We start from the raw sequence: 21424 nt of genomic DNA, 5'->3' as shown, positions 1-21424 counted from the left end.
GTGGAGTCAGTTTCTATTCAGTTTGTGTAAACCATAATAACTTCTATATTCAACAATAATCAAAGTATGAGTGCTTCAGTAGTATTATGTTGGCACTATTAATGACTCCAAGCACTCACTGGATTAAATGCTTGGTGTAAACGATAGACCATTTTAGTCTCTGCCACCTTCTGACACAGGCTCGACACACTGTCGGACTGCAACGCCTAAGGGGCACGCTAGGGAGAAAAAAGAAAAAATGCATAAAATAGACTTACCAAGAAGGTTCAGGTTGCCAGCAGCCACTCGGTACCAGTATTTAGCCAGCAGAACATCAGTACATCTGCATGCTGCGTCTGAAGAACAAGTTGATCACCATGAGAAACAATCAAGGCACAATATGTTGAACATTTGATCATAATACGCTTTCTCATGCTGACCAAACAGGGCGGTTTGAGAGATTGTAAGCCAATTTCTATTCATGTCAACCATATGAGTTTGTTATAGCATCAATAATTAATCACTTTTATACACTTCATTGACGGACTCGCCATCCGTTTTTTGTGGAGTTGTCCCCTCAGCCACCGCAGTATTAACCCATTCTGGGTGGGAACCCCTTTGTGTTTTAAACATTATGTTATAATTTAGCTATTGAAAAATATTTATTTCAGAAAACTGGAGGATTTAGAATATTTTTTTTAAATTTTGAGGTCAGGCCTAAATGGGTTAAACAAACCCCTGATAGGATGGTTCTGTGTACAGTGGGGACCTCATGTTTATGTACTACAGTTTTTCCTGTGCTATGCATTTTGTTGTGGGTATTTTGAACAGACCTGTGAAGACAAATATCACTTTGGAGCCAATTATTTATTTTTTATCGGTTCGAGATTGTGCCATCATTTTATATGGAGGTGGTGGAATTAAGGCCACTCAACCTCCTCAGATCATGAAGGACATTTTGTCTATCCTGCTAGCATAGCCACACATCTGAAGTGGAGGCAGATGGGCAGTCCAAGACCAGGATGTCAAACATTTCACTGAACACTTTTATATACACACAATATGACGATTCCTGAAGGGTTAAATTTAATTGGCTTTGTGGCCAAATTACAGGAGGCTGAAATTAGACATTAAGGACAGAACAAAGAAATGTGACTTACTTGCAAGCCAGGCGGTATCCATTGATGACTGGGTGTATCTTCTGCGTCACCCGTTCATCTGCACTCTTAAGCAACTCCGCAGCAATGATCACCTGAACAAAACCACAAAAGTGTGTATCAAAAAATCACCAGAATATATTCTCTCAACGCCACAAGAGTTCATCAATTACCACCGCAAACACCACCACAAGAGTTCACCGTTGATCATCCGAGCGAAAAACGCACTACAAGAGTTTATCAATGATCAACTAAGCATCCACACTATAAGAGTTTAGCAGTAAGGGAGGACATTTCAATTTAGCACCTTAGCAATGCCTAAAATGTTATACAAAACCATAAAATCAATGATGCATATGGATTTGAGATTGTGCCTTCATTTGTGAAGGCACATAAGTGGCAAATAAGGCCACTCAACCTTGTCTAATGAAGGACATTTTCTTTATCCTGTTACTTAACAACACATCTATAGCAGAGGCAGATGTGCAGTACTGAAATCAGGAATTCAATATTTTCATTGGAAATCGGTACTTATCCCAAACAAGGCAGTATTATACTGTGCAGTGCAGAAAATAAATCAGTATAAATACCATGGACCATTTCATCATAAACTTACCAAGAACATTGACGTTGCCAGGTTACTCTGCAGTGACTCCGTACCAGTATTTTGACAGGACGTCACTACGTCTGCAATCTGCTTCTGAAGAACAAGTTGGTCAACATAAGAACAAAGGAAAAATATGTTCCATGTAACAGGCACAACACTCAAACCTTTACATACTTGATGCCGATTAAACAGGGTAATTGAGCCATGTGGAGTCAGTTTCTATTCAGTTTGTGTAAACCATAATAACTTCTATATTCAATAATAAGCAAAGTATGAGTGCTTCAATAGTGTTCTGTTGGCACTATTAATGACTCCAAGCACTCACTGGATTAAATGCTTGGTGTAAACGATAGACCATTTTAGTCTCTGCCACCTTCTGACACAGGCTCGACACACTGTCGGACTGCAACGCCTAAGGGGCACGCTGGGGAGAAAAAAGAAAAAAAACGCATAAAATAGACTTACCAAGAAGGTTCAGGTTGCCAGCAGCCACTCGGTACCAGTATTTAGCCAGCAGAACATCAGTACATCTGCATGCTGCGTCTGAAGAACAAGTTGATCACCATGAGAAACAATCAAGCACAATATGTTGAACATTTGATCATAATACGCTTTCTCATGCTGACCAAACAGGGCGGTTTGAGACATTGTAAGTAGGGCTGTCAAATGATTAAAATTTTTAATCAGATTAATCACAGCTTCAAAATTAATTTAATCATGATTAATCACCATTCGAACTATGTCCAAAATATGCCATATTTTCCTGTATATTGTTGTGGAAATGTTAATATAAATGACAGAAAGCGGATATAAATTAGTTTTTTGTTTTCTAATGCATTTATATATGATGTGAGCATTTGTAGGCCTAGCCTACACTTTGAGTTAAATTAACACTGGCTTTGGCCATGTAGACTGGGGTCCCCCATGAGGAAGTCACTAATGTTGCTCTGGAGAGGAAAGTCTGGAACACTGGTGGAGCTGTTGCCCCGCGACCCGACCACGGATAAGCGGTTGAAGATGGATGGATGGATGGAGACTGGGGTCCCAGTCCAGAGATAAAAATCATAATGAAATGGCCTAGGCTACTTTCTATCAATTTAATTTGGGGGTCCTTGAAATTAAAATGGCTGAGAATCAATGGGTTAAACTGTAGACTATAGTTAATTCACAAAATACAATAACATGGCACATAACCATTTTTGAAACAGGGCTTGGTTTAGAAAAGCCTATATTTTGCGCTAAAGTAATATATTGAATAACATATAAATGTAGGTGTTAAGGCTAGAATGGCATTGTAGAGAAGTGGACTATAGTGAGAGACGAGATTGTCTCTCCTTCATTGCGGGACTGCAGGACTCTGGAGATAGTTAGTCGTGAATGATCAGCTTCAGTCAGTGTTTTGGTTCGTACCTGGAGTTGTGCATTATCTGCGCTGTGCACAGCAGCACAGGAGAACTGTCTTTATATCCATGGTCGTTTTCAGTTGCTTTCCATGTGCGACACAAAAGTACCATGTGTTTGTTTTGGTAATAGCCTACTGCAGGCGCAGCCATGCTGATTCACGTAATCGCGTTGGCCAAAACGAAACCAGGCGGACCAACGTTAATGGCTTAATGCACGTAGGACCCGCATTTTCAAACTGTCCACAAGTTGCGACGGACCCGACGGTACTATAAAGTGTTGTGAGGGATTCTTGCAGAGCGCTGCGTCTGATCCCGATAGCTACACAGCACTAGTAGTGTGCGTGTGTGCATGCGTGCGGAGGAAGAAGACTGGAGGAGGCGTGTGTGTGTGTGTGACTGTGTGTAGCCTAATGAATGATGATCCAAAGGGGCTTTGCTAGGCACTGTAGGCAGACAAAGTAACGCAACAGAGTTACAGAATCAAACCACTTGGCAACCCATTGAACCCAACTACAATACACAAGCTACAGTGTATCTCTCTGGGGTTGTTCAATCATGATTGTGCGCTACACAGTGACAGATTTGTTATGCACTGGACGTACTTCCTGAGACTCGCGTTAGGGGCTTATACTCTAAGGTTAGGGGGAACACTGCGCGCATGCGTTAATTGCGTTAAATATTTTAACGCAATTAATTAACGTCGTTAACGCGTTATTTTTGACAGCATTAATTGTAAGCCAATTTCTATTCATGTCAACCATATGAGTTTGTTATAGCATCAATAATTAATCACTTTTATACACTTCATTGACGGACTCAGCCATCCGTTTTTTGTGGAGTTGTCCCCTCAGCCACCGCAGTATTAACCCATTCTGGGCGGGAACCCCTTTGTGTTTTAAACATTATGTTATAATTTAGCCATTGAAAAATAGCAGATTTACAAGCTCATAGCGTGCCACCTAGTGACACGCTACGAGCTGGTAGGTCTGCTATTTTTGAAAAATTGTGAAAATATTTATTTCAGAAAACTGGAGGATTTAGAATATTTTTTTTTAAATTTTGAGGTCAGGCCTAAATGGGTTAAACAAACCCCTGATAGGATGGTTCTGTGTACAGTGGGGACCTCATGTTTATGTACTACAGTTTTTTTACACTGTCGGACTGCAACGCCTAAGGGGCACGCTGGGGAGAAAAAACAAAGGAGCATAAAATAGACTTACCAAGAAGGTTCAGGTTGCCAGCAGCCACTCGGTACCAGTATTTAGCCAGAAGAACATCAGTACATCTGCAAGCTGCTACTGAAGAACAAGTTGATCACCATGAGAAACAATTATGGCAAAATACATTGAACATTTTATCATAATGCGCTTTCTCACGCTGAACAAACAGGGCGGGGTTTGAGACATTGTAAGGCCATTTCTATTTCAATGATGCATATGGATTTGAGATTGTGCCGTCATTTCATATGGAAGTGGTGGAAATAAGGCCACTCAACCTTCTCAGATAATGAAGGATATTTTCTCTATCCTGTTGCATAACTACACATCTATAGCAGAGGCAGATGTACAGTACTGAAAACAGGACGTCAAACTTTTCACTTGAAATCACAAGTACACTTATCCCAAAGGCAGTATTAGGGCCGATTCATACTCCTATTTTACCGCTGTTTCGGCGCTGTAGTGCCGAAATGATTTCGGCTCGTCAGACATTTTCAGTAGCACCGAAGAGACGACTTCAGGACGGTACCCGCCCCTCAAATGACGTCACATTGTAGGCTCTACAGAGCCGAACACTTTTATTCGGCTCTAAAATAGGAGTATGAATCAGCCCTTATACTGTGGAGTGCAGAAAATTGATCCGTATAAATACCATGGACCATTTAATCATAAACTCACCAAGAACATTCACGTTGCCAGGTCACTCTGCAGTGACTCAGTACCAGTATTTCGACAACAGCACATCACTACGTCTGCAATCTGCTTCTGAAGAACAAGTTGGTCAACATGAGAAAGACAATCAAGGCGAAATACTGAAAAAGAGCAACACTCAAAACCTTTCCACATGACATCTCATGGCAACTAAACAGGGTAATTGAGCCATGGTAAGCCTATTTCTACTCCGTCATCCACAATAATTGTCTTAAAACTTGTGAGCTAGTTTCTAGTTTATGTAGGCATGTCAGTCTCATGTGCATCAGCGATCTTGGTGGGTGTCATCATTGACATAAGATAGCAAATATTCTTTACATCATTTGCACAGCATTAGACCTAACAACCTTAAAAAAATGCCATCAAATATTTTACACAGAATACCAAAAAAGTTAACACTGCCTCAACCTTTCCAGTCATGTTTGAAAGTGAACAAGCCTGAAATACTTCTCTAGACCATCAGTTTGTTTTTTTGCTGACCTGTCTGGCGGTCCAGAGCTTGGGTGAACTGGTTGATCGCAGGAGGGACCTTCAGGCGCTTGTACAGGATGGCACGCTGCCTCTGAAGGCGGATGTAGCGAGGCCATTTGACAAAGCGGGTCAAGTCACGCTTTGGTTGAATGTCCTGACCTGTTAAGGACGGGAAAATAGGTTTAGTTCCTTTATCAATGATGTCTAGTTATGCAGTCTTTTCAGTCTCATGTGCATCAGCGATCTTGGTGGTTTGTCATCATACGTTTAAGATAGCAAATATTATTTGACATCATTTGCACTAGATTGCACCAAACAAGATGTCAAATAATACTTACCAATGCCAAAGTTCTTGGGTCGCTTCTCAAAGAGGGGGTTGACCACCTTCTTCACCTCATGCTTCTTGGCTACAGAAGGGGCTGGTGCCACCTTCTTCCCCTTCGCCTTCTTTCCCTTCGGCTAAAAAGATGAAAGTAGCAAGTACACGACAATGTATAAGAATTAAACAACACTGACTGAGGTAAATACATACAAACTTAAAGATAACTTTTGCTCAGGGTTAAAAAATAAATAAGGCTATCGTTTTCTGTAAGGTTAAGTGGGCTATCAATTCTATGTTTAAGACTAGTGGTCTTCGCTCAGGATTATACACCTTCATGTTATCCACATGTACTGGAGGATTCAGAAGAACACATTCACATTCATAATCATCTTTGCGAATGACCACTCTTCACTGCATTTTGTAAATACACAAACCTACACTTTAAGATAAACACTTTTGCTCAGGGTTTAAAAAATAAATGGATCCTCACGTGATTCAGATTGCTTTCACCATTGTAAAAGCCAGTGAGGGGCTAGCATCTATCTAAATTGTAATCTAACGTTTGTCCAAAAGATGTCCAGTTAATAAAACAATGACTTCCCGTTAAAGAGTGTTTCCCCTTGTTCAGGGGAGACACGTACAGTTTTTCCTGTGCTATGCATTTTGTTGTGGGTATTTTGAACAGACCTGTGAAGACAAATATCACTTTGGAGACAATTATTTATTTTTTATCGGTTCGAGATTGTGCCATCATTTTATATGGAGGTGGTGGAATTAAGGCCACTCAACCTCCTCAGATCATGAAGGACATTTTGTCTATCCTGCTAGCATAGCCACACATCTGAAGTGGAGGCAGATGGGCAGTCCAAGACCAGGATGTCAAACATATCACTGAACACTTTTATATACACACACAATATGACGATTCCTGAAGGGTTAAATTTAATTGGCTTTGTGGCCAAATTACAGGAGGCTGAAATTAGACATTAAGGACAGAACAAAGAAATGTGACTTACTTGCAAGCCAGGCGGTATCCATTGATGACTGGGTGTATCTTCTGCGTCACCCGTTCATCTGCACTCTTAAGCAACTCCGCAGCAATGATCACCTGAACAAAACCACAAAAGTGTGTATCAAAAAATCACCAGAATATATTCTCTCAACGCCACAAGAGTTCATCAACTAGAAAAAGTGCCCTTCTGGGCACAGGTCTCCACCAGGGCAGGTCAGGTTGTGGCCTCCTGGTGGTGCTATAATAGGCCAATGTGAAAAGGGTGCAATTTCTTCATACGCCTTTGATGGTAATTGGATGATTTGAGGCATTTTGTTCCAAAAATGTGTTTTGCAAAAATCAACCTGTTGGTGGCGCTATAACAGGCCAATGTGAAAAGGGTGGGATATATTCCTCAGCCTAGTAAGAAAATGTGTGAAAGATTTCACGTAAATTGCATGCTGCGTTCATGATTTGAGGCTTTTGTTCAAAACGGGGCAATCTTGCAAACTGTGAAAGCCAATTATAGCCAATTAGGATGGAATATGAAATAGCGGACAGATCCGACTTGAGCACATGACCATAGAGATACTGTGTAACGATTTGTGAGATTTTTGGACAGAATCTGGAGGAGTAATATCAAAAAATGTGTTTTACAAAAGTCGGCCTCCTGGTGGCGCTATAAAAGGCAGATGCGGAAAATGCAGGTCAACGGTTTGTCCTTGGCCTCTAGGGAGTGTGCATGCAACGTTTCACGCAGATCGGTGCCGTTTTAGGTAAAACATGTGAAAAGCTGCCTCATGGTGGCGCTATAACAGGCCGTTCTGGAAAATGTGGGGCAGAGGTTCATCGTTGGCATCTAGGGAGTGTGTGTGCAAAGTTTGGCATCGACCGGGTTAACGGTGCCGGAGATTAGCTGGTAACGGACGGACGGAAGGACACACGGACGGACACACACACGGACGGACGGACGCACACACGGACGGAGTGCAAAACATACTCTCTCACCATGCCTTCGGCCTGGTGGAGACAATTACCACCGCAAACACCACCACAAGAGTTCACCATTGATCATCCGAGCGAAAAACACACAAGAGTTTATCAATGATCAACTGAGCATCCACACTATAAGAGTTTAGCAGTAACATTTCAATTTAGCACCTTAGCAATGCCTAAAATGTTATACAAAACCATAAAATCAATGATGCATATGGATTTGAGATTGTGCCTTAATTTGTGAAGGCACCTAAGTGGCAAATAAGGCCACTCAACCTTGTCTAATGAAGGACATTTTCTTTATCCTGTTACTTAACAACACATCTATAGCAGAGGCAGATGTGCAGTACTGAAATCAGGAATTCAATATTTTCATTGGAAATCAGTACTTATCCCAAACAAGGCAGTATTATACTGTGCAGTGCAGAAAATAAATCAGTATAAATACCATGGACCATTTCATCATAAACTTACCAAGAACATTGACGTTGCCAGGTTACTCTGCAGTGACTCAGTACCAGTATTTTGACAACAGGACGTCACTACGTCTGCAATCTGCTTCTGAAGAACAAGTTGGTCAACATAAGAACAAAGGAAAAATATGTTCCATGTAACAGGCACAACACTCAAACCTTTACATACTTGATGCCGATTAAACAGGGTAATTGAGCCATGTGGAGTCAGTTTCTATTCAGTTTGTGTAAACCATAATAACTTCTATATTCAACAATAATCAAAGTATGAGTGCTTCAATAGTGTTCTGTTGGCACTATTAATGACTCCAAGCACTCACTGGATTAAATGCTTGGTGTAAACGATAGACCATTTTAGTCTCTGCCACCTTCTGACACAGGCTCGACACACTGTCGGACTGCAACGCCTAAGGGGCACGCTGGGGAGAAAAAAGAAAAAAAACGCATAAAATAGACTTACCAAGAAGGTTCAGGTTGCCAGCAGCCACTCGGTACCAGTATTTAGCCAGCAGAACATCAGTACATCTGCATGCTGCTTCTGAAGAACAAGTTGATCACCATGAGAAACAATCAAGGCACAATATGTTGAACATTTGATCATAATACGCTTTCTCGTGCTGACCAAACAGGGCGGTTTGAGACATTGTAAGCCAATTTCTATTCATGTCAACCATATGAGTTTGTTATAGCATCAATAATTAATCACTTTTATACACTTCATTGACGGACTCAGCCATCCGTTTTTTGTGGAGTTGTCCCCTCAGCCACCACAGTATTAACCCATTCTGGGCGGGAACCCCTTTGGGTGTTTTAAACATTATGTTATAATTTAGCTATTGATAAATAGCAGATTTACAAGCTCATAGCGCGCCACCTACAGTAGTGGCGCGCTACGAGCTTGTAGGTCTGCTATTTTCGAAAAATTGTGAAAATATTTATTTCAGAAAACTGGAGGATTTAGTATTTTATTTTTAAATGTTGAGGTCAGGCCTAAATGGGTTAAACAAACCCCTGATAGGATGGTTCTGTGTACAGTGGGGACCTCATGTTTATGTACTACAGTTTTTCCTGTGCTATGCAATTTGTTGTGGGTATTTTGAACAGACCTGTGAAGACAAATATCACTTTGGAGACAATTATTTATTTTTTATCGGTTCGAGATTGTGCCATCATTTTATATGGAGGTGGTGGAATTAAGGCCACTCAACCTCCTCAGATCATGAAGGACATTTTGTCTATCCTGCTAGCATAGCCACACATCTGAAGTGGAGGCAGATGGGCAGTCCAAGACCAGGATGTCAAACATTTCACTGAACACTTTTATATACACACACAATATGACGATTCCTAAAGGGTTAAATTTAATTGGCTTTGTGGCCAAATTACAGGAGGCTGAAATTAGACATTAAGGCCAGAACAAAGAAATGTGACTTACTTGCAAGCCAGACGGTATCCATTGATGACTGTGCGCATCTTCTGCGTCACCCGTTCATCTGCACTCTTAAGCAACTCCGCAGCAATGATCACCTGAACAAAACCACAAAAGTGTGTATCAATAAATCACCAGAACATATTCTCTCAACGCCACAAGAGTTCATCAATTACCACCGCAAACACCACCACAAGAGTTCACCATTGATCATCCGAGCGAAAAACACACTACAAGAGTTTATCAATGATCAACTGAGCATCCACACTAAGAGTTTAGCAGTAAGGGAGGACATTTCAATTTAGCACCTTAGCAATGCCTAAAATGTTATACAAAACCATAAAATCAATGATGCATATGGATTTGAGATTGTGCCTTCATTTGTGAAGGCACATAAGTGGAAAATAAGGCCACTCAACCTTGTCTAATGAAGGACATTTTCTTTATCCTGTTACTTAACAACACATCTATAGCAGAGGCAGATGTGCAGTACTGAAATCAGGAATTCAATATTTTCATTGGAAATCAGTACTTATCCCAAACAAGGCAGTATTATACTGTGCAGTGCAGAAAATAAATCAGTATAAATACCATGGACCATTTCATCATAAACTTACCAAGAACATTGACGTTGCCAGGTTACTCTGCAGTGACTCAGTACCAGTATTTTGACAACAGCACGTCACTACGTCTGCAATCTGCTTCTGAAGAACAAGTTGGTCAACATAAGAACAAAGGAAAAATATGTTCCATGTAACAGGCACAACACTCAAACCTTTACATACTTGATGACGATTAAACAGGGTAATTGAGCTTCTGAAGAACAAGTTGGTCAACATAAGAACAAAGGAAAAATATGTTCCATGTAACAGGCACAACACTCAAACCTTTACATACTTGATGACGATTAAACAGGGTAATTGAGCCATGTGGAGTCAGTTTCTATTCAGTTTGTGTAAACCATAATAACTTCTATATTCAACAATAATCAAAGTATGAGTGCTTCAATAGTGTTCTGTTGGCACTATTAATGACTCCAAGCACTCACTGGATTAAATGCTTGGTGTAAACGATAGACCATTTTAGTCTCTGCCACCTTCTGACACAGGCTCGACACACTGTCGGACTGCAACGCCTAAGGGGCACGCTAGGGAGAAAAACGCATAAAATAGACTTACCAAGAAGGTTCAGGTTGCCAGCAGCCACTCGGTACCAGTATTTAGCCAGCAGAACATCAGTACATCTGCATGCTGCTTCTGAAGAACAAGTTGATCACCATGAGAAACAATCAAGGCACAATATGTTGAACATTTGATCATAATACGCTTTCTCATGCTGACCAAACAGGGCGGTTTGAGACATTGTAAGCCAATTTCTATTCATGTCAACCATATGAGTTTGTTATAGCATCAATAATTAATCACTTTTATACACTTCATTGACGGACTCAGCCATCCGTTTTTTGTGGAGTTGTCCCCTCGGCCACTGCAGTATTAACCCATTCTGGGCGGGAACCCCTTTGTGTTTTAAACATTACGTTATAATTTAGCTATTGAAAAATAGCAGATGTACAAGCTCATAGCGCGCCACCTACAGTAGTGGCGCGCTACGGGCTTGTAGGTCTGCTATTTTTGAAAAATTGTGAAAATATTTATTTCAGAAAACTGGAGGATTTAGAATTTTTTTTTTTAATTTTGAGGTCATGCCTAAATGGGTTAAACAAACCCCTGATAGGATGGTTCTGTGTACAGTGGGGACCTCATGTTTATGTACTACAGTTTTTCCTGTGCTATGCATTTTGTTGTGGGTATTTTGAACAGACCTGTGAAGACAAATATCACTTTGGGGATAATTATTTATTTTTTATCGGTTCGAGATTGTGCCATCATTTTATATGGATGTGGTGGAATTAAGGCCACTCAACCTCCTCAGATCATGAAGGACATTTTGTCTATCCTGCTAGCATAGCCACACATCTGAAGTGGAGGCAGATGGGCAGTCCAAGACCAGGATGTCAAACATTTCACTGAACACTTTTATATACACACTATGACGATTCCTGAAGGGTTAAATTTAACCCATTTAGGCCTGACCTCAAATTAAAAAAATTGTTCTAAATCCTCCAGTTTTCTGAAATAAATATTTTCACGATTTTTCAAAAATAGCAGACCTACAAGCTCATAGCGCGCCACCGAGTGGCGTGCTACGAGCTTGTAGATCTGCTATTTTTCAATCGCTAAATTATAACATGTTTTTTAAACACCAAAAGGGGTTCCCGCCCAAAATGGGTTAATTGGCTTTGTGGCCAAATTACAGGAGGCTGAAATTAGACATTAAGGACAGAACAAAGAAATGTGACTTACTTGCAAGCCAGGCGGTATCCATTGATGACTGGGTGTATCTTCTGCGTCACCCGTTCATCTGCACTCTTAAGCAACTCCGCAGCAATGATCACCTGAACAAAACCACAAAAGTGTGTATCAATAAATCACCAGAATATATTCTCTCAACGCCACAAGAGTTCATCAATTACCACCGCAAACACCACCACAAGAGTTCACCATTGATCATCCGAGCGAAAAACACACTACAAGAGTTTATCAATGATCAACTGAGCATCCACACTATAAGAGTTTAGCAGTAAGGGAGGACATTTCAATTTAGCACCTTAGCAATGCCTAAAATGTTATACAAAACCATATAATCAATGATGCATATGGATTTGAGATTGTGCCTTCATTTGTGAAGGCAAATAAGTGGCAAATAAGGCCACTCAACCTTGTCTAATGAAGGACATTTTCTTTATCCTGTTACTTAACAACACATCTATAGCAGAGGCAGATGTGCAGTACTGAAATCAGGAATTCAATATTTTCATTGGAAATCAGTACTTATCCCAAACAAGGCAGTATTATACTGTGCAGTGCAGAAAATAAATCAGTATAAATACCATGGACCATTTAATCATAAACTTACCAAGAACATTGACGTTGCCAGGTTACTCTGCACTGCAGTGACTCAGTACCAGTATTTTGACAACAGCACGTCACTACGTCTGCAATCTGCTTCTGAAGAACAAGTTGGTCAACATAAGAACAAAGGAAAAATATGTTCCATGTAACAGGCACAACACTCAAACCTTTACATACTTGATGACGATTAAACAGGGTAATTGAGCCATGTGGAGTCAGTTTCTATTCAGTTTGTGTAAACCATAATAACTTCTATATTCAACAATAATCAAAGTATGAGTGCTTCAATAGTGTTCTGTTCTGCACTATTAATGACTCCAAGCACTCACTGGATTAAATGCTTGGTGTAAACGATAGACCATTTTAGTCTCCGCCACCTTCTGACACAGGCTCGACACACTGTCGGACTGCAACGCCTAAGGGGCACGCTGGGGAGAACAAACAAAAACGCATAAAATAGACTTACCAAGAAGGTTCAGGTTGCCAGCAGCCACTCGGTACCAGTATTTAGCCAGCAGAACATCAGTACATCTGCAAGCTGCTACTGAAGAACAAGTTGATCACCATGAGAAACAATTATGGCAAAATACATTGAACATTTTATCATAATGCGCTTTCTCACGCTGAACAAACAGGGCGGGGTTTGAGACATTGTAAGGCAATTTCTATTTCAATGATGCATATGGATTTGAGATTGTGCCGTCATTTCATATGGAAGTGGTGGAAATAAGGCCACTCAACCTTTTCAGATAATGAAGGATATTTTCTCCATCCTGTTGCATAACTACACATCTATAGCAGAGGCAGATGTACAGTACTGAAAACAGGACGTCAAACGTTTCACTTGAAATCACAAGTACACTTATCCCAAAGAAGGCAGTATTAGGGCCGATTCATACTCCTATTTTACCGCTGTTTCGGCGCTGTAGTGCCGAAATGATTTCGGCTCGTCAGACATTTTCAGTAGCACCGAAGAGCCAACTTTAGGACGGTACCCGCCCCTCAAATGACGTCACATTGTAGGCTCTACAGAGCCGAACAGACTTTTATTCGGCTCTAAAATAGGAGTATGAATCAGCCCTTATACTGTGGAGTGCAGAAAATTGATCCATATAAATACCATGGACCATTTAATCATAAACTTACCAAGAACATTCACGTTGCCAGGTCACTCTGCAGTGACTCAATACCAGTATTTCGACAACAGCACATCACTACGTCTGCAATCTGCTTCTGAAGAACAAGTTGGTCAACATGAGAGACAATCAAGGCGAAATACTGAAAAAGAGCAACACTCAAAAGCTTTCCACATGATTTCTCTCCCTCTTCTACTCCGTCATCCACAATAATTGTCTTAAAACTTCCATATTAAATAAGATATTAAAGGGGAATTTCCCCCCAACCCTTTTTTACAAAAGTAAGTTGATAATTATGTATATTGACCCAAAAAAAAGTTAAAAAAAAAAAAAAGATATAGGGGAGCTGAAGCTGGACCTTCAGCTGCTTCTGGAGGGGGTCTAACGCTAGAACTCCTATTCAATCACGCAATCGTTTTGTTTACATCTGTTCTAGATGATGTGACAGCAACACTCCATGCATTGTTGACACTGCACTCTTCCTGGTCTACGTGAGCCGATGGTAGACCCCTCCAGGAGCAGCTTCCAGCTTCAGCTCCCCTATATCTTTTGTTTTTTTTTCAATATACATAATTATCAACTTACTTTTGTAAAAAAGGGGTTAGGGAGAAATTCCCCTTTAAGTACGAGAGTCCCACTAGTGTTTTGTTGGCACTATTAATGACTCCAAGTACCCACTGGATGTAATACTTGGCGTAAACGATAGACCATTTAGTCTCTGCCACCTTCTGACACAGGCTCGACACACTGTCGGACTGCAACGCCTAAGGGGCACGCTAGGAAAGAAAGGGCAAATAAAACACTTTAAACTTACCATAAGATTCTGTCATGTCAGGGTGTCATTGGGCCAGCTGAACAAATTGTCAAACACAAATCAGGTTAAAATATTTAAGAGATGTTAAACGTTGACAGAACATTGGATTATATAGCTTGTAGCTACCTGGACATGACACTGTATGCCTATATCAATGTATATTGACCACAACATTTTCTCTATTCTAGAGGAACAAAAATGTATAGGGTGGCCGGTCACACATATTTATGTTCAGTGTGCAAAGTATAGGCTGACAGTTGTGTACCAGGATTTGTTTTATATTTGCATAATCTGTTTGCCTTTGTGCTTAAACAGACTTTTTGCCATCCAATGACTGAATGGCAAGACATATAAAGTACTCCCTGTCTCAATCACATAATGAGAAAAAAAAGACGCATCATCTACTATCATGCCAAGTAGGTATAGTAGCTATACAACCCAAAGTTCTACCAAACATTTCCATGTTGTCCAACATTTATTAAAATACAGCGCAGGCTGTCAGTACACACAAAATGTAGTAACAGCATTGCACGCAACAGCCACGGTAACGTGTGCTGATGCGATTTATCTGGCCCGGTTCCATACCCAATGCTATGAGCCAGGTGCTACTATCTATATGCCCACGTTTTACATAAGAGGCACCAAAGCCTGTGCTATGATTGAAGGGGCAATGTCAACATAAAGATGGTCATTTATTATCCCAAAGAAATGTCCCCATGATATTCACCTAAAAAGTCTTCATTTTAACAAGATCAATATACCAATCTGAATAGCCATTTTATCAATAATTATTGGTTTCTTACTGGCAAGTGATTGATCTTAACAGTGTTTGTACCTTGACAAGTTCTTGCAGCAAAATCACACTGCAGATTATATGTAGACATGTGGCCGTTGGATGTGCTGCAGAGTAGAGGACACACCTATGAAGAGAAGGCAAAGTTTTTTTTAAAGTTACTTTATTAAAAAAATTTAAGAAGGAACCTCGACCATCTAGCAAGATTTCTGTTGAATCATTTAAACTATTCAAACATTGTTTGAAAATAGCATAGTTACAACCTCACAATATGCCGCACAGCGACGCGTTATGAGCTTGTAGAATGTAGATCGACTATTTGCTTTATGCTAGCTTTATGTGGCCTAGTCGCTTCTGGTTGCTTAATATTTCTCTCGAAAGCTGACAACACTGGAGTGTAATGAGACTGCACCTAAAAAAAAAAAAAAAGTCTTAAGGCTATGGACCCCCTAGGGCTACATCAACCAGTTCTCTCCTCCATTTAATCACGATAAACGAAACTGCTTGGCACGATAAATCCCACACATGTGTTGGAAAATAAATAATGTTTAACGTTATCAAGGCCGTGGCCCGTGGTGAATAGTATTTTTAGAAGCCTGTTGCACTCCAACCGAACGCGTGGTAACAGCCTTGTCTTGAACGAAGCAAGAGTTATTTACATTGTCAGAATATTTAGAAATACCCTCACCCTTAAAACGTGCACTCATTACAAAAAATGATTGTTATTACATTAGTTAATTACTGTGGTATTTTAACACGTTGTGTAACATAACATGGCTCATCAAGCATTCAGCGATCCTCTCGCGAAATAAATAAATGAAGGTCATCCTTACATAACCACGCTTTAAACTGACAGTCAAATATCTACAAGGAACATTAAGCTTACAAACACTAGTACTACGCACTTCATATGAGCCACTTACCATGTTCAGAGAAACTGCAAAATGGAGTTGGAAAGTGTGCGTGCTCTGTCCTTTGAGCAAAGCAAACTGTCGGAAACTGCGAGGGGAGGGACCATTTGGTTGTGCGCCAGTGTCGCGTCGCGCAGCACAAACAGCAGATCTACAAGCTCACAGCGCGTCGCCACGCTTAGCGTTGAGTGCTTGTAGATCTGCTGTTTGTGGATGGCCCGATGGGAAGGCTCTGTCAATGCTCTGTCACATGAAGCCTCAGATCCTGCCTAGATTAGAATACGCCTACTGTATCCGGTAATATGCACGCGCACAATACATTTTGTTTCCGTATCCGCTCTAGACCGGATCACAGACCGGATCAGTAGCCTGTAAAGTCAAATGACACGACCGTCGAGAACACAGACATACCAAAAAACTGCCCTTTCAAGTTTCAAGTAAACTCAAGTAGCCTAAGCATTTGCAGTTTGCACTTCAATGGCTATAATTGGACTATTAGTGCCTTATAGTAGGAAAATAGCTCAGAAAACAGTAGTTCTGCATGGTCCATAGCTCTAATGCCGTGCAACGGCAGCAAGAGCAGCCAGTAAGGCTATGGAGCAGAGCTAAGAAAACAGTAGGCTATTGAGCAAATTAAGGTTTAAACTTTTAACAATGGCTCCAGCCTGGAGAAAAATAGAACACTACAAACAGAACAAATGATTTTATTCACTTAGCATTTACATTTATATTCTAATATTATGCACACACCTTATTGCTCAAATGCATTAAGGGAATCACTTAGTTATTATATAAATAAATAAACCCAGCTACAGTGCTCACAGAATGAAAGTACCGGTATTTAATTCCTTTAATATTTTTTTGAGCTGTGCATACTCTGTGTGTTATCAGTGAAGAGCCGGCTTATAACTAGCACTACAACAAGATGAGCGAATGTATAGGCCACCGGCACATTACAAATCATGCCTTCATTTACAGTAATGCTCAACTAATTTTGCTCACAAAAACAATGACTCATTTTCTATCAACACACCCCATGAAGCCTTAAATTCATGGAGATTATTTCTATGCCATGCAGGGATTCCCAAAACGTGGTGTATATGTGGATATAGGAAGGAAATATATATGTCTATATAGCTTATGCGACATATATGCAATTTAGAATAATGTCACATATAAAAATATATATGTTCATATAGGCCTATTTAATTTCCCTGTGGGGGGTGCGTTAGCTAGGTCGGGAAGTAACACCGATATAGGCCTAATCCCTCTGTACTGTGCCAAAGACAGATGGAATAGTAGACGACTACAATTTAATACAATGGTCGAATATACAATGTTGCGACATAATATAGCAAAATTACTCATCACTAAAACTGTAGTGGAAATCAAATTCAATATTCTTGTACCAAAATTAAAATTAGCTATGTCGTCTCTGTCAAGGTGGAAGGAAACCTTGTGTCCAAAACGGTTACTTTTTAGGATTCAAGCAAAAGCAGCAGATCTTCAAGCTCAAAGCTTGTGGATCTGCTACCTTTGTGTGACGCTGTAGTGTAGTATGATCAAGTAGGCGCGGACGTTAATTTACGAAAAAACACAAAAAGTTAGTATAATAATGGAGACAAGAAGTTTCTGCCTGACAGCAACGATGTATAATTACAAGAAGAAAACAAAAGGGAGAGCACCCAAGAAAGTTGTTTAAGATGCTGAGTCTGATACACATTAACACATCCCTGACCCCGCAGAGGAAAAGCAGCAACGAAGTACATTTTCAGATTCAAGCTCAGTATGGTTTTGGGGGATTTTTACTTCAACATTTAACTTAACAGTAAAAAACATCGATAAGGCTTTGATAATTGTAATATATTGCATTTACTAAAATAAAAATAGTATTCATTAGTATGTATTATGTTTATTCAAAACTGATACATTAAATCAAGTAGTAGTGCATGGAGTGGACAGTCTTGAATTTGGGGTGGGGGTGTACACAGTAGTTCTGTGTTACTTATACTTATTTGTAAATAATCATATATATATATATCTCCCCAACACCTTTGAAATAATATGGATGTGTGTGTGTGTGTAGCTCTTGGATATTTTCATTTAATGAAACATGGCAAATGGATCTTCCTGGCCTCGCCTGAAGATGTTTCTCAACAAATTGTGTCGTGAAGAACCTCTTTTTCGTGTATACCCTGTTCATGTTCCAAGTAAATACGGATGCTCTCTGAATTTGTACCAGGTCACTTAATAAATCTATTCTCCGTGCTTTTGGCTCTCTCCTGGTCCGTCTCTTTTCATTACCACCGACTCCAGCCTTGCCATTTACAATCTTTTTCTTGAATATTTAATTTTAAATTATTTCGCAAAACTAAGTACACATACCCTCCCCACAAAAAAAGAAAAGGAACACCGCTCAATCTTATTTAAGCGTTCTGAGCTGGGCAGAGACTCATCAGTTTTGACTCCTTCTCAAGAATATGGACGCTAGGGTTCATGTGGTGTTCGCATGTTCACGAGCTTGTTGTTGTTGGGGACGCTGCTGGACCATGCAGGAGCTCCATGTGCTTCCTCTTGTCCTTGGCACGGTTGATGGTCATCTTAAACAAGCGACAGTACAGCTCCATGGCGGCCGGAGTGTCGTCGTTCCCTGGCACGGGGTACGTCACCAGGCTGGGGTTGCAGTTGGAGTCCACGATGCCCACGGTGGGGATGTTCATTTTTGCCGCGTCCCTGATTCCCACGTGCTGCTGAAATACGTTGTTGAGGGTGGACAGGAAGACGATGAGGTCCGGCAAGCGGACGCCCAGGCCATACTGTATGGGAGCGTTGGTGAGGATGCCGCCCTGCCAGTAGCGCGTGTGGGCGTATTCCCCGCAGTCCCGCGCCGTGCACTCCACAAGTTGGCTGAACTGGCGCCGGCGGCTGACAAACAGTATGATGCCACCCCGGTACGCCACATGGGCAGTGACATTCAGGGCTGCTTGAAGGTTCTCCACTGTCTGATCCAGGTCAATGACGTCTTGGTCCAGACGACAGCCAAATAAGTAAGGCTCCATAAGCCTAACAAAGTGTGAAATTAAGAGTGGTGCATTAGTGGAACTCATGACAATTTGATGAATGCAGCCAATCAATCCATCCAAACTCTACATAACTGTTGTATATTAAAATCAGACCAGTCTGAAGCGAGTGGTGCAACACCCCCCCCCCCCTTTGGGTGGGAGTCTGGGAGATTAAAAAAGTCCCCTAACCCACAGATGTGCACAGAAATGTTAATAAGAAGTGATGAAACAGCACACCAACCTGTGTCGACAGCCCTTTTTATGGCCAAGATGCACCCTGGCATCAAAGAGTTCTTTCAAGGAGAAGAGCTCTGACAGACGGAAAAAATCTGCCGTCTCTAGAGGCTGGTTCAGAAGCTTGTTGTCTGTATCAGAGGACATACAAAATAATAATCAGGAAGTGCCGCCATGTGCAATTACGCATTAAGAAATGCTGTTAAAACCGGGAAAGCAGCCATCCGTGTCATTTTAGATTTTTGCGTTGCCTATTCAAAAATAGCATATCTGCAACATCGTGTCATTTTGTGTCATTAATCTGCAATTAAAGTCTTGAAAGTGTGAGAACTACTGATTTAGAAGGCATTTGTAGAATGTTAAAGTGTTAATCTGGGACATACAGGTAAATCAGGACCCAAATAGGGCCCTTTCGAGTCCTTAACTCCTATGAAGACGAATTAACATTTTACAGTGAAGATTGGGGTCCCAGAGATTAAAAAATGCATATCAAAATGAGGGGGTCCTTGGAATGAAAGAGCTTGAGAATAACTGGGTTATGTTATTCATGCACAAAGTCTCACCTGTAGCATTGCTTTCTATGTTACTCTGCAGTGGTTTAATAGCTGCTGCAGTGGCATGCAGTTGTCCTCTGCATAAGTACAGTACCGTGGGTACCAACCGTGGGTTGCGTAGCAACAAAAGTCCTACAGGGAAAAAAGAAAAAGAAAAAGTGAATTAAATCTGTTGGCAATTCACAAATCAGCCATAATAAGCTCATTGGCTCTCAAAAGTGTTGGCAGGCTAAAAGTGGATATGCTGGTTATAAAATACAGCTAGAATGTGATTGATTGCTTATGAATATTACTGAAATGCCTTGCAAATGAAGAAATTACTAATAACTATAATACACTTCAGTGAGAATAATACTGTGTACGACTGTACGTTTCTCTCTCTCATCTCATCCACACCTTCATGTCTAATAATCCAATAACCAAGATCTTCTCTTATAGGGTCCCTTCCTGGCACCAAATAAATCTGTTCAAATGGGGGTCCGTGGCCCCTTAATTAATACTATCAATCAATGTGAGGGTGATTCACATGTCAATGTTTGAGAACCACTGAGGCTAGCTAACGGTAGAGGGGAAACAAGGTAAAGGGGAACGCTAAACAAGGTATCGTCACGGCTGATAATACTATGCAAACTACACAAAACAATGATACACCAATAAAGATTGCAGCATTTCCCTCAAATAACGAAACTAATATAGTAAATAAGAAGTCTTCCTTTTACCTTTCGTTAGAACCCTGGCAGCCATGCTTGCTCGTCGTTTCCCATCCCACACACAGAAGGTCAAAGTGTGTAACTGGTAAATGTAGTCCACAAGAATACGTCAAGCGCTATCTACTACGTAATCCACTTCCATAAAGGACTACAACTCCCATTACTTCACAATTAGTCTCTCGAGACAGACTGGGGAAAAAGGTAAAGAGGGCGCTGTTTTTCCTTTGTTTTGCCAATGGGTACCTAGATTGCTTCACAATGTAGACATACAAAATAATACCAACTTGGAAGTTGGAACAAGTTGGAACAACTTTATTGAAAATGGAACAAATAAAATGGCATTAACTGCAGTTCCATGTGGACTTAAGTTCAACTCCCAGGCATTACCTCACATATGTGACATAGAGAAGAAATAAATGATTTGTTGAAAATGGAACAACTGTGGAACAACTCCCTTAAAGGGGCATTCCACTCATTTTCAA

General features: G+C 40.6%; 2 protein-coding genes across 3 annotated transcripts in view; both read right to left on the bottom strand.

The window, feature by feature from the left end:
• Positions 1-18585, bottom strand: part of LOC306939347 (uncharacterized protein) — a gene marked incomplete at its 5' end in the record, with an annotated part of 28335 nt that extends 9750 nt beyond the window's left edge. Inside the window, 9 exons of the mRNA XM_079523935.1 lie at positions 5555-5704; positions 5884-6004; positions 6884-6911; positions 9763-9854; positions 10861-10903; positions 12120-12211; positions 13058-13144; positions 14539-14628; positions 18577-18585. Of these exons, the coding sequence (XP_079380061.1) occupies positions 5555-5704; positions 5884-6004; positions 6884-6911; positions 9763-9854; positions 10861-10903; positions 12120-12211; positions 13058-13144; positions 14539-14628; positions 18577-18585 (712 nt within the window). The remainder of the gene's footprint in view (positions 1-5554; positions 5705-5883; positions 6005-6883; positions 6912-9762; positions 9855-10860; positions 10904-12119; positions 12212-13057; positions 13145-14538; positions 14629-18576) is intronic.
• Positions 17749-21103, bottom strand: mrps2 (mitochondrial ribosomal protein S2). Of its 2 annotated transcripts, none has more exons than XM_079523834.1 (4): positions 20952-21103; positions 20242-20364; positions 19686-19809; positions 17749-19445 (listed from the first exon to the last, which is right to left on the bottom strand). In XM_079523834.1, exons 1-4 carry the CDS (start codon positions 20974-20976, stop codon positions 18896-18898), a joined length of 822 nt encoding a protein of 273 aa, XP_079379960.1. In that variant the 5' UTR covers positions 20977-21103; the 3' UTR covers positions 17749-18895. The 2 variants fall into 2 exon arrangements, with proteins under 2 accessions (XP_079379960.1, XP_079379961.1); XM_079523835.1 differs by having other exon boundaries at positions 19686-19806.
• Positions 21104-21424: the final 321 nt, after the last annotated feature.

The sequence above is a fragment of the Electrona antarctica genome, assembly GCF_951216825.1.
Source record: "Electrona antarctica genome assembly, chromosome: 16".
NCBI lineage: Eukaryota > Metazoa > Chordata > Actinopteri > Myctophiformes > Myctophidae > Electrona > Electrona antarctica.
The sequence above is the reverse complement of the archived record's forward strand: the minus strand, read 5'-3'. Positions and strand labels throughout refer to the sequence as shown.

Bases quoted from the DNA above. Each gene is read 5' to 3' on its own strand.
- mrps2 (XM_079523834.1), bottom strand. From the start codon at position 20,976: ATGGCTGCCAGGGTTCTAACGAAAG. The intron at 20,365-20,951 runs GTAAAAGGAAGA...TTTTCCCTGTAG, and splicing joins TGCCAGGGTTCTAACGAAAG to GACTTTTGTTGCTACGCAAC. The intron at 19,810-20,241 runs GTGAGACTTTGT...CCTCTGATACAG, and splicing joins CATAGAAAGCAATGCTACAG to ACAACAAGCTTCTGAACCAG.